At 35.8% G+C, this 15,945-nt stretch overlaps 1 protein-coding gene across 9 annotated transcripts in view; it reads right to left on the bottom strand.

Annotated features, from left to right (window-relative positions):
• Window positions 1–919: 919 nt before the first annotated feature.
• Window positions 920–15,945, bottom strand: part of Cep170 (centrosomal protein 170) — an 88,401-nt gene continuing 73,375 nt past the window's right edge. For 6 of the 9 annotated variants that reach the window (XM_005348998.3, XM_005349000.3, XM_005349001.3 and 3 more), the window contains 6 exons: window positions 13,834–14,011; window positions 11,348–11,518; window positions 8,991–9,079; window positions 4,813–4,906; window positions 4,137–4,188; window positions 920–3,247 (listed from right to left, as the gene is read on the bottom strand). In XM_005348998.3, the coding sequence (XP_005349055.1) occupies window positions 2,958–3,247; window positions 4,137–4,188; window positions 4,813–4,906; window positions 8,991–9,079; window positions 11,348–11,518; window positions 13,834–14,011 (874 nt within the window). In that variant the 3' untranslated portion in view covers window positions 920–2,957. The remainder of the gene's footprint in view (window positions 3,248–4,136; window positions 4,189–4,812; window positions 4,907–8,990; window positions 9,080–11,347; window positions 11,519–13,833; window positions 14,012–15,945) is intronic. The other 3 variants (XM_005348999.3, XM_005349003.2, XM_013346983.2) reach the window with 2 other exon arrangements.

The raw sequence follows: 15,945 nt of genomic DNA, 5'->3' as shown, positions 1-15,945 counted from the left end.
GCAGTGTTTTTGGAGGAGTGTACTTCATAGTCCCTACAAAAGCCTTGGGTAAGAATGATGCCCTCTCATTTTGTAAACCAGAGTTGGAGGACCACATCCACACAGATAGGGCCAGGTCTCAAAACATTAAATCCAAGAGTTACTCCTATCAGAGATATAGCAAGCAAGCTCACAGACATGAAGGAGGGTAAATGGTACAAAATCTGGAAAGGCTATGCCTACCCAGGAAAAGCAAGTCCAAGGACACACAGGAAGCCAAATGGCACAGATGAATGGGATCCACCCAGGAGACAATGAGTGATTTAAAGAGAAGTACACATCCATGAAAGTAAAACACCTTGCTATGGTATCAAAGGAGGAAAACTTTATAAAGATATAGGTGGGAATTGAGGATGGGAGGGCTACGGGCGAGCAGTGAAGGCAAAGAACAAGTACACAGGGGGATAAAATGCCCAAGATAGCCCAGAGTCTTATATGGGGTACAAAGACACATAAACAGGAATAGAATATGGAAAGCCCCACAGTCAAGCTGTGAAATTGGTGATGTTGATTAGTAAAAGGGTAACATTCAAGACTCAAGCTCTATTAAGAATGAAGAAAGTTTAATTGATAGTTCTCAATGATGTTGAAGATATTGAAACCTCTCCTTTGTTCCCCCAATACACTGCTATCACAAAGCTTTTGGATGACCCAAGGTTCACTGCAATTAACAGGCATGTGTGTGTTACACTGGAGTATTAAACTACTGTATACATTTATTGTAATTCTCTAAGAATATTTTCTTTGGATGATCATATATATTCATTGACACTGGAAGTCTCCTTCACTAGAGCACTAGAAAATACCCTGTAAACAGCTGTTTGGTAAACTGATGAACGTACATCTATCAGATGGTAGAAGATATGAATTCTATAATGCATAAAGTTCCAGAAACACTTTATTTAAAAATGGAGTTGTAAATGCATAACAAAATAACGTAATAAATGTAACAAAAATAAATAAGGAGAATGTATTCATACAAAATAAAAATAACATAGTAAAAGGCCAAATGTTTATAATTGAACAAAACTGTGTAAACAAACAATAATGTAAGTATATATTTTAATACTTTCTTAGACTCCTTATCATGTACTTCCATGTGGACAGACTCAGTACCAAACATTAACTAAAGGAGGGAACAATGGTGATTATTCTGCGTAACTTTTTCTTCAAATGGACCAACCCTGTTTCTGTTTTTTTTTTCTTCAAAGCACCTCACTCCCCTTACAACCTCTGAAATCCCTTTGAAGCCTTACTTCATGAGAATTGTGAATTTAGCTTTATAAGGAGAACAATTCCTTTTTTTTAAAAGAAAAATACGAGATCCATTATACAGCAGACTTTTGCTTTTACATCTTTACAAAAAGATTTTGCATTTTTATTAATTGATCCAACAGCACAGGATTTCTTAGATCCTGAAAAATCTTGAAGTATACAGTTAATCTCCCCTTAAAACAAACATAGCATAGGTTATTGCTAATATATCAAAGATCATATCATAAAAGTTGCAGTTTATTCTTTATAGACTAATGGGGCCATTAAAGCAAATCCAGGCCTATTAATATTTAAAAGAATTAAGATTCACCCAAATTATAGCATTCTGGGAACACAAAAATAATTCCTTTATTTAAAAACTTACCGAAATGTGAGTTTACCAGAAAGAAAACAAAACAGTAACAAAAACAGAGTTTAAAGAAGGTATTTTTCACAGGCTTTTTTTATAGTAGCTATTAGCCCAAAGCCTTAGTCGTCATCACTGTCTTGCAGGGTCCTTACAAATGTGTAAGACAGACACAGGGTTAGCTATGGACCTACAGGGAAACACAGAAGCAATTCAATGTCTGGGAGTGGAACTATCAACTACTCTCACAATTACTGGTTCTCAATGTCTCCTAATGAAGAAAAATTAACCTCATAATCATTTCAGAGGGATCCCCCTTCCCAACTGAAACATAAAAACTTGGAAACACAGGATAAATATACATGTTCTTAATTTAAAAAATATACTCCACCTAAACTATCTGTGAAGTTTAACCTTTCTAGCTGTCATTTCATCTAAAATGAGAGACAAAAATCTTATTTCCTTAAAGTAGAAAGAAAGAAAGGAAGTAAAAAAGGAAGGGAGAGAGCAGAGGAAAAAAAAAGAAAAAAGTGCCAAATGGATCTTTTTGAAAAGTGGAGTAAAACAGTGTGGGGTTAAAACAAATACAGTATTGTCAACTTCCTATGTACAGAAAGACAAGTCAGTCCTTAATGATATAGGTATGTCCATCTATCACTCCCAGTAAATCTTAGTGCAAACATAATAATTAATTTCCATAAACCCCAAGACAAGTTACTTAGCAACAGTTATATAAATCACACTACGCTGGAAACTCTTAGGACCCAGGATGACTGCTGTGGAGGGTCTGCTTTACTCTACAGAGCATGGTGTCACTGTGTCTAGTGACAGTGAGTAATAATATAAACCCTACTATTAAGAAGCAAATTGAATGGTTTAACAATCTGTACAGCTGACAAGAAGTTCATCTCAGGGAGTAGCTTGGCACAAGGAGACACAGGGGCTCAGAAACCTTGGATATTTCAGTTTGTTTGTAGGTCACAGAATGGCTTAAAACAAACAAACACAAAGATCTCTGAAGGGAAAGGATGCAACGATATGGTTCAATCTGAAAATCACGAAACCACAAAAGGCAAAGCTGACACAAGCTGCCTTTTGCTAAGTGTGCTTCAAGTGGTTGTGTGAGTGGTCTGAAAAGACTGGCATGACACATTAGAGGTAAAAATAAATAAATAAATCAAGAAGACAAAGATAAGATTGTTGCTGACCAAGCTCTCTTGTTTTGTATGTCAACACCATGCTGCTTCCAATACCCCTAGTCACTCCACAGGTAGCATCTCTACCAGGCAAGAGAACATCACTCTTGTACTGTAACGTCTTCCTCCTCCCCATCAGGGTTGAACCTATTGAAATGGATACTGAAATCAGCCTCAGATTCAGCGTTCTCAAATTCAGTTGAGGCTGCAGCTGCTGCAGGGTGCAGAGCCCTAGTGTCTGGGCCGCAAAGTGCTGGTGTCTGACCAGGGCTGCTGTGGTTATTAACCGGACTCGATTTCTGTTTTGGTGGAGATGGCAGGATAGCATTGGGAAATCCCATGTTGTTAAGAGCCTCCAAAGTTCCATCTGGGTCAATCATGGCATTGATCACTGAAGGCAATAAAAAAAAAAAAAAAGGAAAAGAGATGTAATTCTGCTTTTAGTAAGATGAGGATATGAGCATTGCTTTATCATTAAGACAGAATTTAGTTAGTCCTTTACTACTGTACTTAACCTGATTTAATAATCCTGTGGTTAACCTATATTGTAGATTATACAGACCTGAATGTGCTTCCTAGGCCCCTAGGGTCCCTATAGATACTTCAGGAAACTAAACAGACTAGCACTTGGAAGGGTAAAAGCCAAAAGCCTTTGGAAACTTACTTGTACCATCATTGAAGGGTACTGAAAATACTGATTATGTTTTTAACACCCAGATTTTGTCAAATATAAATACCAAAATATGTTCATGATCTCACTTTATGCCAAGTGTGGTGGCACCAGAAGGGAGGCGGACCAAGAGTTCCAGGTCATCCCCAGCTACATAGAGAGAGCTCGAGACCAATTTGCATTAAAAGCAAAAGAGAAATTTTTTTTTAAAAAAAATCTAATTTTATAATGTTTTAGTTTTTATATTGGGAACCATCCATATATTCACTTTATGTGGCTAGGATAGAAGTTAGCACCTCACCTGTGCAAGACAGGCACTCTAGGACTGAGGAACATCTCCGGTCCTTTATATAGAGCTGTAAAACTTTCCTTTTATGAATAATTTGGATATATTCAGCTCTATACTTTTATACGTACTGGTTGGTGGTAGTCAAATACTGTCTCAATAATTAAAAAAATATATATAAGAAGTACATTTTCAGAAGTAGAATACACTAGGCTGGTCTCAAAATCAATTCTCCTGCGTCTGCCTCCCATATCCTTGGATTAGACATCCACCCTATACTACTAAATCCAGAAGCATAGTTACTTAATTTAGTAGTAAATTTACCTTGCAATTGTTTTTCAACTCTTTTCAGCTCTTGTAAAATAGAAGAAATCTCCTGCAGGGAAAGCAATACTCCAAATTAGCTTACTAAGAAAGACATTCTCGGACTACAAGTCATGCACCTCATTATTTCTACAGTACTGCATTAGTAGCCATATCAAAGACACCCAGCAAACAAGATCCAAATTAGATTCTTTAATAATGAAATTGAGTAATTTTTTTCAATAAGACGTTCAAGGCAATTTACTACTATACAAAGGAAGGTTTTGAAACATCTTGTCTGGTCGACTTTGTAATATCTTAATATGCCTGTGAGTTTTCTTTGGAAAAATATATAAAGTGAAACATCAACAAAGAACAACCTGATAAATCCATGCTTTAAAACAGAAAAATACTGTATTAAATAAATGGAAACAATATGTCAACTTAAAATTTAAAGCTACTTCTTTATAATGTATAATTATCATGTAAACAGGATGTACCAGTGAGAACTACAGAAGGTCCTCCATGCTCTCTACAACCTTCAAACAGCTGATGTTTTAAACACTGTTTGGCTGAAATTTAGTCAATCTATGCATTCATAGTCTTTGAGTATGTGAATAAATATTCAAAACCATTTTTTTTCCCTACAAAGGAAGCCATGCTACTGAAATATCTTAATTTTGAAAACCCATCATACCATGCTTGATGTCTTCACAATAGGGACTTCACCTTCAGCTCTTAACTTGCTCTCGATGTCATCCCAGTTCCGATCCTTGTCTTTAAATAATATCCTACAGGTCAAAACACACAAGCATTTTAACCTTTCACGGTCTTGGTGATAATACAAACAACAAGATATCATTTCAAAACTACATAAAGAAAAAATAAAATAATTAATTGAATTCAGAATTAATAATTAGTTAAAACTATCAATTCATGCCTGTGAAAAACTATTAAAAACGTAACTAACTGGATACTAATATATGCCTAAAACTAATATTTGTCTTATTTTTAACTGAAAATTGAATGAAAGTGTTATTATTATTTGTAACTAATGATATACCCACCACTTAAGAAAGATTTAACTTTACTGTGATAGAAATGTAAAGAAAAAGTAAAACAAAATTAACAAAATATGCTTACAGGTATGTAATTGTTGGTTAAAACCTCTTTACAGAAGAACCATCAACCTTGTTGATGGATCAAAGAATAAACATCTTAAAAAATGGAAAAGTACTTACTATACTGCTATTCAAACTCTTAATTCATGCTAGCATACTCGCACAAAACTTAGGAGTTAAGTCAGTGTGAAGTTTTATACATTTCTAACAAAAAGAATAAAATAACTGTTTTGTATGAGAAACTCAAACTTCTTAATTTTTAAAGTACTACAATTTTTTTTTTGTCAACCAATACATTAAAATCTCAGACACAAATCAGTACTTTTAGAAATATTTAAACATCTTTCTGTTTAAGTTCTCCAATAAATCTGGTCTAGAAATATACTTTAAATCCTGTACATTAACAGTCTTTTTATTTAAAGATTTATTTTATTATTATGTATACAGTGTTCTGCCTGAATGTATGCCTGCATGACAGAAGAGGGCACCAGATCTCAGTATAGGTGGTTGTGAGGTACCACATAGTTGCTGGGAATTGAACTCAGGACCTATGGAACAGCAGCCAGTGCTCTTAACCTCTGAGCCATCTCTCCAACCCTCACTTTAACATTAATGGTATTTCTTCAAATGTTATTTGAAAACACACATTAATCAAAATCAAGATCTGATCATCTGTGATTTTTCATAATCAGGTTAAAAAGGGTGGAGAGTCTGCAGAAGAAAATTCTTCTGAGCTAAGAATTTTTTCAAATAGAAAGAACTAAATCTCAATGCCAGGCACCCAAGAGCTTCATTTAATGATGGTAACACTAAGGAATAAAAAATGTATGGTTCCTTTTTAAGTAGTCTTTTTAGCAACAAGATTTACGGAAAGTAAGAAAATAATGAGGGCTCCACAGGCTGTCAGACCTAAAGTGGGCTGGACAAAGTAGTGTGTGCTTAGTAGTGAGGTGATAAAAATTCAGGGACTTTCCCCATAAAATAATTAATGAGTGAAACCCACATGGCTTCTAAAACTCCTAAAAGTTTCCTTGATGGTGAAAAAAACATAGGGCAGCAGTTCCTTAAGGCTCCTGATTCACTGAAAACAATGTCCTATTGGAAAAATAAGACCTTATTTTTAGCCGGGCGGTGGTGGCGCACGGCTTTAATCCCAGCACTTGGGAGGCAGAGGCAGGTGGATCTCTGTAAATTCGAGACCAGCCTGGTCTACAAGAGCTAGTTCCAGGACAGGCTCCAAAACAGAGAAACCCTGTCTCGAAAAACCAAAAAAATAAATAAATAAATAAAAATTTAAAAAAAAGACCTTATTTTTAAAAACATAAGATGTCTAACTTATCACTTCGGCTTTAGGAAACTAACTCTAATTAATATGTGGATGTTAAGGAAGGAGAAAACCACATCAGCACGTTATTTTAGACAAAGCTAACTGGTCAAAACCTTTTCATTTAAAATGGTCATTTAACAATGGCCATCAGATTATAATTAAATTCAAAACAGTAGTTGGGCTAAGCTCCACTATGAAAACACAATAAAATTTAAAGCTTATTTCATTCAAAATTAGTAAAATAAAAAATCTTTCCAATGAAGTTACTGGCATTGGGAGAAAAAAACATCTTACTAAATAAGTCCTTGATACAAGTAGTCTGGGCCACCTGAGTAGTTTATCACTCTGAGGGCCAACTGTCACAGAGCTAGGGGACTGTAAGGTTCCAAGAATGCTGGAGAGTAGGGACAATCAAACAATATGCTTAGATTTTCACTGGGTATCTTGAGTCTGCTTCTAAGCTGTGGTCATTCCCCAAACCACCATGGCAATCCCCTAGAGTGTACCTCTCTGTAGGCACAAACTGACCTGAGGGTGTCACAGGTGGGTGGGGTGACCTGTGAGGAGAGCTCTTGCTCATGAAAGAAAATGGGATAAACAGGTCTGATATGATCATAGCAAAATAAACCTCATGTAAGACAGGCTCAGAATGATAACTACATCATTACCAAGTATGAATAAAATACAAATGAAAGATTAATAGATAAGATCAGACGTATGCAGTGTTTTATAAGTAACATTCAATTAATTTCTATAAAATCAACAGCGAACCTTAACTTTTAAAATTCAACTCACTTTTAATTTAATTCGCCGAAATTAGTACCATTTATAATTTTCATCACCTTTATCCAATTAGTAAGTTCAATAATAAAAAGGGGCAGACCTAATTTAGAGGGACCAGCAACTGCGAACAGTGAAGCACAGTTACCACTCAAGAAAGCAATGAAGACAAGTCTTCTGAGTGCGCAGAAGTTAAGCCCAGGCTGACTCACTAAGCAAACAAGCTGGCATATGTGTCTTTGTTCTGGTGAAGTCTAATATATCTGTGTTCTCCATAACTAATGAATACGGAATTATTATTCTGTTGGAAATTAAGTTTATTTAAATATCAGGAGTGTATGAGAATTAACAAAGAAATTTTCTTTAAAAAGCAATGCATACTATATGAAAGTAGCCATTAAAATAATTTTCAAAACCCTGTTTATAGTTACTTATTAAGAAAAGTCAAATATTTAATCCCTTAAGGCACTATGCCTCTTATTCTGATCAAACACTAAGGATCTATCAATATGTTTAACTGATACTTTTGTTTGTTTTTTTGTTTTTGTTTTTCGAGACAGGGTTTCTCTGTGGTTTTGGAGTCTGTCCTGGAACTAGCTCTGTAGACCAGGCTGGTCTCGAACTCACAGAGATCCGCCTGCCTCTGCCTCCTGAGTGCTGGGATTAAATGTGTGTGCTGCCACTGACCAACTCAGTTACTATTTTTTTTTTTTAAATTAAGAATGTGGACCTAGACAGTGAAGTACTGAGCTGAGCTCCCAAAGTCCAGTAGAAGAGAGATAATATGAGCAAAGGGATCAAGACCATGATGGGGACATCCACTGAAACAGTTTATCTGAGCTAATGGGGGCTCACTGACTCCGGAATGACAGCAGGAAAAACAGCATAGGACCAAACTAGCCTCTGAATGTGGGACACAGTGGTATGGCTGGAGCAGTCTGTGGGGCCACTGGCAGTGGGACGAGGATTTATCCCTACTACTTGAACTGGGTTTTTGGAGCCCATTCTCTTTGGAGGAATACCTTGCTCAGCCTAGAAATATAGTGGGGAGGGCCTTGATTCTGCTCAAAATGATGTGCTAGACTTTGTTGACTCCCCATGGGAAGCCTCATCCTGAGGAGTGGACAGGGGTGGGGTAGGTTTCTGGAAGGTGGAGAGAGTGGGAGGAGGGGACGGAGTGGGAACTGGGATTGGTATGTAGAATGAGAAAAGATTGTTTTTTAAAAAATAAAGAATGTGAACCTCGAGTTGAGCAGTGTACATAGACTGAATCATTAAGGTTGCCACACCACACATTTCCTGAGTCTTAAGAGCTGACTGCCCCTTTCCCCTGCAGAAGAAACTAGAGTCCAGTCTGAGCAAGAGAAACCTCAAGAGTCTGCCAATTTAAAAATATTTACTAATATTTTGTGAAGAAGGAAAATGGCTTTGGTTACTAAATACTCAAAGTGTTAATTCTCAATTATAAATGGGTTCATGACCAGGGACACTGGTTTAGCCGAGACTACTCCTTACAGCTGAAAATTAGCTGGCAGCAAAAGCAGTAAGAATCCACATCGGTGATGCCACTAGCTCCTCACAGCTGTGGCAACAGCTGGAACAGAAAATGGAACAGGAAACAAAGCAGTGATTACAGAAACAAAGTACCTAATTTTCCCAGCTGTTTTATCAATAGATTGTCTTATCTTCCTAGAGAACTGAAAGACAGATGACAGCAGCAGATTATCTCCCATGACCTGAAACAGAAAAGAAGCATATTAATATGTATTTACTGAATAACTTAAGAACACTAGCTGCAACTGATTATACTAATACTATTAATGGCAATTTTAATTTAAAAGAAATGATGTAATCAAAGTAATTAAGTTGAGAAAACAGAAGAAACACTAACAGTTGCTTTGTTAAATAACTTGTCAAAGTTCTCTATTATTTTGGTCATCCCATTTCAAAAATAACCTGTTTTATCCTCTTTAATCACTAACACGATCTTGCCTCTCATATTTACAATTCACGTTATCATAAAAGGAAAAATGTAAGCAAAGTACTATATTATTTACTTATTCTTCAGAGATTATTGAGGGAGAAAAATTTTAAAGAATTTACTCAAAGTAGTAAATTTTCATGATGGGGGTTGATATTGCTGCAGTTGTGAACCAGGGGTAAAAGTAGAAGTCAGCAAATTTATGTCAATGCCACAGAGAGATTTTAGGTTCCGAGGGTCACATGATCTCTGGTACAACTTAGTTCTCATGCCACAGACAGCATGAGGCCAAGGTGCACAGAGCATTAAGACAGGTGGCAAGCTGAGTTAGGCCTAAATCACAAAAGATAAAGCTAATGTACAAGAGTAGAAGGAGGACTCAATGTGATTCTAGATGTGGCTTCCAAAATAGCCCTATACTGCAGATTCTCTAAATGGAACTCAGAAAGATAAAGCATGACTTTGGATAACAAAATGCTTTAGAAAAACAACAGAACATGGCGTAACAATGTAACACAGGGATGCTACTAAATACTGTGTAAGAAAGCAGGCAAAGAAACCACTCTAGGTTTTGTGATGCAGCACTGTAAGAACTGTGAAGTAGTTCATGAGTGGGACAGGAACAGGAAGTGCTCAGGACACAGATCTGGACGCACTGAGGACAGCAGGCTGAGTGAGGAAATATGGAAAGCCACAACAAGACAAGGAAAGGGTGAGGAGGAATTATGTGATTAGTGCGCCTCGAGGAAACAGATGAAATACACGAGGAAAATTATGTAAGAAGAAAGGGTACAGCATTCTATGGAATACCACATAGAACAAGGTTTCTCTTTTCTACTCCATAAAGTATAGGACAGTGTTACAATCTATTAAACTTCTCATATCAGCCTTGAGATGACTTCATTGAAAACATAAACTTCTCCCTCAAAATTTCACTACATTTAGAGGAATTTGTCATCTCATACCTGAGGGTACACAATGAATATGGGTAAAATCAGGAGAATAGGTTCTTTTGTTTATACTAAAAACAAATTATCCACGATCAGGGTACACAGAAAAATTAAGTTGTAAAAGTCTCTCAGGGACTGGCATTGCAACTCTGTAGCTTTCTCATTCAGCAAATCTTCGGTTCAGTATTATTAAAACATTCAGTACTGATCACAGTGGAACACATCTACAAAACAGTATTTGTGACGTAGAGGCAAGAGGAAAGGAGCTGGGCTGAAACTAACCATAACTATATGGTACTTGAGGCCAGTCTGGGCTACATGAGACCCTGTCTCCAGAACCTGCAAGTTTGTTTTTTAGAGACAGGGTTTCTGTGTAGCCCTGGCTGTCCTGAAATTTACTAGGTAGTAGTCTACACAGTTCAAGGTTGGCCTTAAACTCAGAATTCTGCCTGCCTCTACATCCCAAGCATTTGGATTAAAGGTGTGTACCACCACACCTGGCAACCCCAAACATTCAAAGTTTATGTATGTACACCACATGCAAGCTTGGTGCCCAATGAGATCAGAAGATGTAAGAGCCCCTGGAACTGGACATGGTTATGAGTCACTATGTGGGTGCTAGGAAACAAGCTTGGGTCCTGTATAATACAGTAAGAGCTCTTAACTGCAGAGCCATCTTTCTAGTCTCATATTTATTTATTTAATTTTATTTTGTTTTTTTTTGAGACAGGGTTTCTCTGTAGCTCTGGCTGTCCTGGAACTAGCTCTTGTAGACCAGGCTGGCCTCGAACTCACAGAGATCTGCCTGCCTCTGCCTCCCAAGTGCTGGGATTAAAGGCGTGAGCCACCACCGCTCGGCTCAATTTATTTTAAGATTTAATAATTTTTATAAATAGTGGCTTTTAGGTTAACTTAGAATTAATCTCAACTCTTATAAACATTATTAGTTTAGCTTGGACAACTCATCCTCTTTAGTAATGTATTAATGAACTTGATACCCCTAAAGTAACTGGGACCTAATGGCAAGTAGGGATGTCTCTTCACTATATGTTAAAAGTTGGCAGTTTACTTACTTCATCTCTACTCCAGGTTCTCCGTCTTGTAATTGTTAAGTGATCAGGAGGCTCTGCTGGTTGAGATCTTGAATCACCAGATCGACCATTGTTTCCTTCTGGTGTTTTAGAATGAACTAATGGAGGTATCTTTCGGAAGTTGAGGCTTTCATCAAAAACACGGTCAACCAACTAGTAGGACAAAAGCAAACCCTTATGAGAAAAGAGCAGTAGCAAGTGTAGAAATACTGGCATTATACTTTTTCATATTAGAGAGAAGTTACTTATTTTCATGAGTAACAGAAACATGGTATCTTCAATAAACCAATTACTTTTTAAATAAGCACACCAAACAGGTTTCTTCCCTGAAGTAGACATTCATCTATACTGATCTTATTTTCAGAATCGAAAACATTGAACTATGCTAAATTCAACCTTTTCATGATTAATATGTTCTCCAAACAAAGAACAGATGCTAAAAGAAAGCACCTTGAGCCACATGTCGGTGGACAATGAGTTTACTCTACTCACATTGCCTTACGAGGATAAAACAATGTTTCTTTTTCTTAGTTTTCTATTTTTTTTCCTCCCCAAATCCAGGTGCCAAATTTCTCCACAAGATACATAAATGGCATATTCCAATTAATTTTACAAAAGGAAACAAAAATTAATTCACGTAAGTATTTTGGCCTTAGGCAAACTTTCAACAGTGATAGAGAACATACATCTTCCTACAGTAAAAATGGTCCTGCCACCTACAGTGCAGACTGTGGACATGCAACACCAAGTAACGGGTTTACCGACGAGAACAACTAGTGTAACGTTCTGAAATAAAAAAAGGGGGAGTGGAGATATATCCCATGAAATATCTCAGTAATTCTACAGGGTCTAAGTGAATGAATAACCATGTTAGATAAAACTGAGTTAGAAAGCTGAGAAAACAATATTATTTAAATGTACCAGAGACATGTGTATGTCTTGCCACCATGAAGATCCTCTTGTTTTTTTTTTAAACCAACAAAGATGATTTTATATACATTTACAATTGATCAGTGTGGTAACAAAACTCTACACAGATTCATGAAATATCATTATTAAATTAGAAAACATACAAACAAAAAATAAATAAAAAGTGACCACTAAGGAGCTTTATAAGAAAAAAATGTGACAAAAAGCAACTGAAGTAAAGATTATCAGCGCAGTTTACCAGAAGAAAATGTCCAAAAGGCTAGGCATTTTTGGTTACTATTTAGAACATTTAATAAGATAAAGAAGTGGAGTTATCGGTATATGGGGCTGGCAGCATTGTTGTATAAAGTAGCAGATAGCAAATGTTCTTGGCTTTGCAACCGTACCAGTCTGTCTGAGAACTCAGTTTTGCACTGCAACACAGAAACAGCCACAGACAACAGTTAGGCAAGCGAGAATGGCTATACTGTAATAAAACTTAATTTATGGGTTCTGAAATGTGAATTTAAAATAATTTTCATGTTACCAATTACTATTCTTTTCATATTTTCAACCAATTAAAAATAAAAAATCTATTTCTAGTTTTTAGTCCATATAAAGACAAATTCATTCCTTTAAAGGCTAACCTTTGACTTATACTTTGGGTCAAAATAAAAATAGTCAACTAAACATTAAAAATATTTTTTTTAATGCTGTGTGTTTACTAGAGATATATGGACCTCTTTCTTCTCACTATTCTCTAAATAGTACATACTATAGTATGTAAATAATCCAAAGATGAGCATAAAGAGGAAGGATGCTTATAGCCTACATGTAAACGCTGTACCATTTTATCTAAAAGACTGGGATACCCAAGCTTTGAGCCTTGAAATGAATCTCCATAGATACAGAGGGAAAAGAGACCACTGTATCATCAACTTAACTTAAAGGTTCTTTATGAAACAATGTTAATACAAGTGGGGTCTCCTGGAGCTGTACTTACTGTGAGGCCATGGTTTGGGGTGACCAACAGTCTACAAATTCTTATATTCCAGAGTTTGTAAGAATATCTGGAGTATATATGTATATGTGAGAGAAACAGTGTTTTGATATTATATATTTCAGTTTATAAAACCAATACTGTGTATATTTGTCAGCAGAATTACTGTTTTTAAAAGTTGGACAATCTTTTCTTTCTTTGCTATTAACTAGCAATGGTCATTTCTTTTAATTGGAGTATTTTCATGCCAAACTTCATTGAATCCTTTTATAGACATTTGTTGAACTTCAGTTTGCTTTCCAAATTTACATTTACATTCACATTTCAAGTAATGTTATAGATCAGGAATCAACAGGCGAAGTGCTTAAAGCTAAATAATTTTCCATTTTATGTTAATAGTAGACCATATATTAGCCTTTTAGTCTTTAGTAAATTGTTACAAAAAATAAATTTGTTAAAGTTAGAAAATGAAGAGCTGCATGCAGACAGGGAGGGTGGACATACTTAAAATAAACTAAGCAAAAAGCTAAAAGCAAAAGAAATTAAGAAAAGAAAGAACCTTATGCATTTCTCCATGAAGATCTCCTACCTCTTCTCTAGTGTCTATGGCAGAGCCAGGGGTGGTGGCAGCAGTGCTTACTGTGGTACTAGGGGCAGTGCCTGAGGAAGTCACTGAATCTATTTCTCCTGCTACATCGTTGATCTCCCGAGCAATGAGAGCAAGATCTTGGCTGATCCTGGAAATAATTTTAAAAAAGAAATTTTATTCCCTTTAAATAATAGCTTTAGTGACAATCAGCTTTGGCAGTCATGTAACTTGTATATCTAATTACTGATTTATATGCCCAAATTAAGATTCATTGGAAATGTTCTATACTATTTTGACCACACGCACATACACAAACACACACACACACACACCTTTAGCTTCAAATACTACCATTAATGAATGCAGTTCCAAATAATCTATCTTGAAAATGCATTTTGAATACCTAAAATATATAGCTAATATTAGTGATTGGCATTAACATGATACAGAAATCTTAAATTTGGAAATGACAGAATTCAGGAAGTATCTAAACATGAATAACAAGAAACAAGGACATTATTTTCACTAACCTAACCGATGCAACAGACTATAGTAGAGTTGACAAGGCTAGGGATTTTTGTCACCAACAGAAATCACACTGTTGTCATTTATAGATATCTCAAAACATCATTTATATGATTACTTTTTCAAATTTATACAGCCATTAAAAACCCCAAACTAATGACATTTACAAATGTGTTAAGAACCATCAGTCACTATATTGTTGAATATTTTGATAACTGTATTTCTACCAAACTGATAATTATTAAAATTCTTTGTATGCAATTGGAATCATGCAATTGGAAATGCTAAGATAGCTTCCTAAGCTTCACCTAAGAGGACTATGGCCCTGAGAAGCAAGAGCTCTGAAGCACTGTTTTACACTATGATAGCATGTTCTACTTTATATCATGTTATCTGAGGACCATAATATTCTTCTGAAGTAGGATTTAGGTGAAACTGTTCATAAACATATTATTAGAAAAGTTTGGTGACTTGCTTATGACTGTGCAGCTTGGAAAGACCAGATCTTAGTTCATCACTCAAGTCTATGAAGCTCTGTGTTCACTCACATGAGCTCAGGAAAGTGATGTTTGTTTGTTGAGACACAGTACTTGGCTAGTCTGAAGACTGAAATATTCAGCATTCATTCTGACTCTGCCTCCTGAGTACAGGGATGACATGTATTCACAACATCTGGCTCACCAGCATGCCAGGCAAGCACTGTCCCAGTTACCCCTCCAGCTCAGTTGTCAATAGCAGTGACAATTAAAAGTGGAAAGAGTTATCTCTTAGCATTTAAAGAAATTCTTGGAACAAGAGATATAACAGAAGTCTGTCACTGATATTTCACACATCTTAAAAAAGATTTAATTCTTAGAATTTTTCCACATTATGTATTTGTTGGATATAAAACTCAATTTGGTTTATTCCAGAGAAGGTTCTAGAATGACAGAATATACTTAAAAACAAACATGAAAGCTTAAATAACTTTCAAAGTACAAAGAAACATTTTAAAAAGTTATACAAAATATGGGTTTAATTTTTTCCTTAAAAAAGTTCTTTTAGATTTATATGTCTGGATACTTGCCTGTATGCCTATGTACATGTACACACACGTGTAAGGATATACACATGTGTGTGCACAGACCATATACATTCTGATGCCCAGGGAGGTTAGAGGAGGGCCTTGATGGAAGGTTATGAGCCACCATGTGGGTGTAAGAAACCAAATCTGGGTCCTCTGGGAAAACAACAATCACTTTTAACCTCTGAGCCATTTTATTATCCCCAAAATGTGGGTTTAAAAGATAGTCAAGGAGCACAGTAATTGTGTAAAAATGTAACCAACTTTAAAAAGAAGCAGTGTTGAAGTTTATGGGCTGACAGATATATAATATGATATTTTCATATCACCATATATATATATATATATCTTATAGACATATAGATATATTCCTTGTAAGAAACTGCTTTGCTTTTTTTATGCCAATGCAAAAAAAGTAGGAAAAACACCACCAAGTATGTACTGATCACTTGTTATTTGCTTTTAACCTCTGAGCCATTTTATTATCCCCAAAA

This window comes from Microtus ochrogaster, chromosome 6 (genome assembly GCF_000317375.1).
Source record: "Microtus ochrogaster isolate Prairie Vole_2 chromosome 6, MicOch1.0, whole genome shotgun sequence".
Taxonomy (NCBI): domain Eukaryota; kingdom Metazoa; phylum Chordata; class Mammalia; order Rodentia; family Cricetidae; genus Microtus; species Microtus ochrogaster.
Note: the sequence above shows the minus strand (reverse complement) of the source record. Positions and strands in the feature narration are given on the sequence as shown.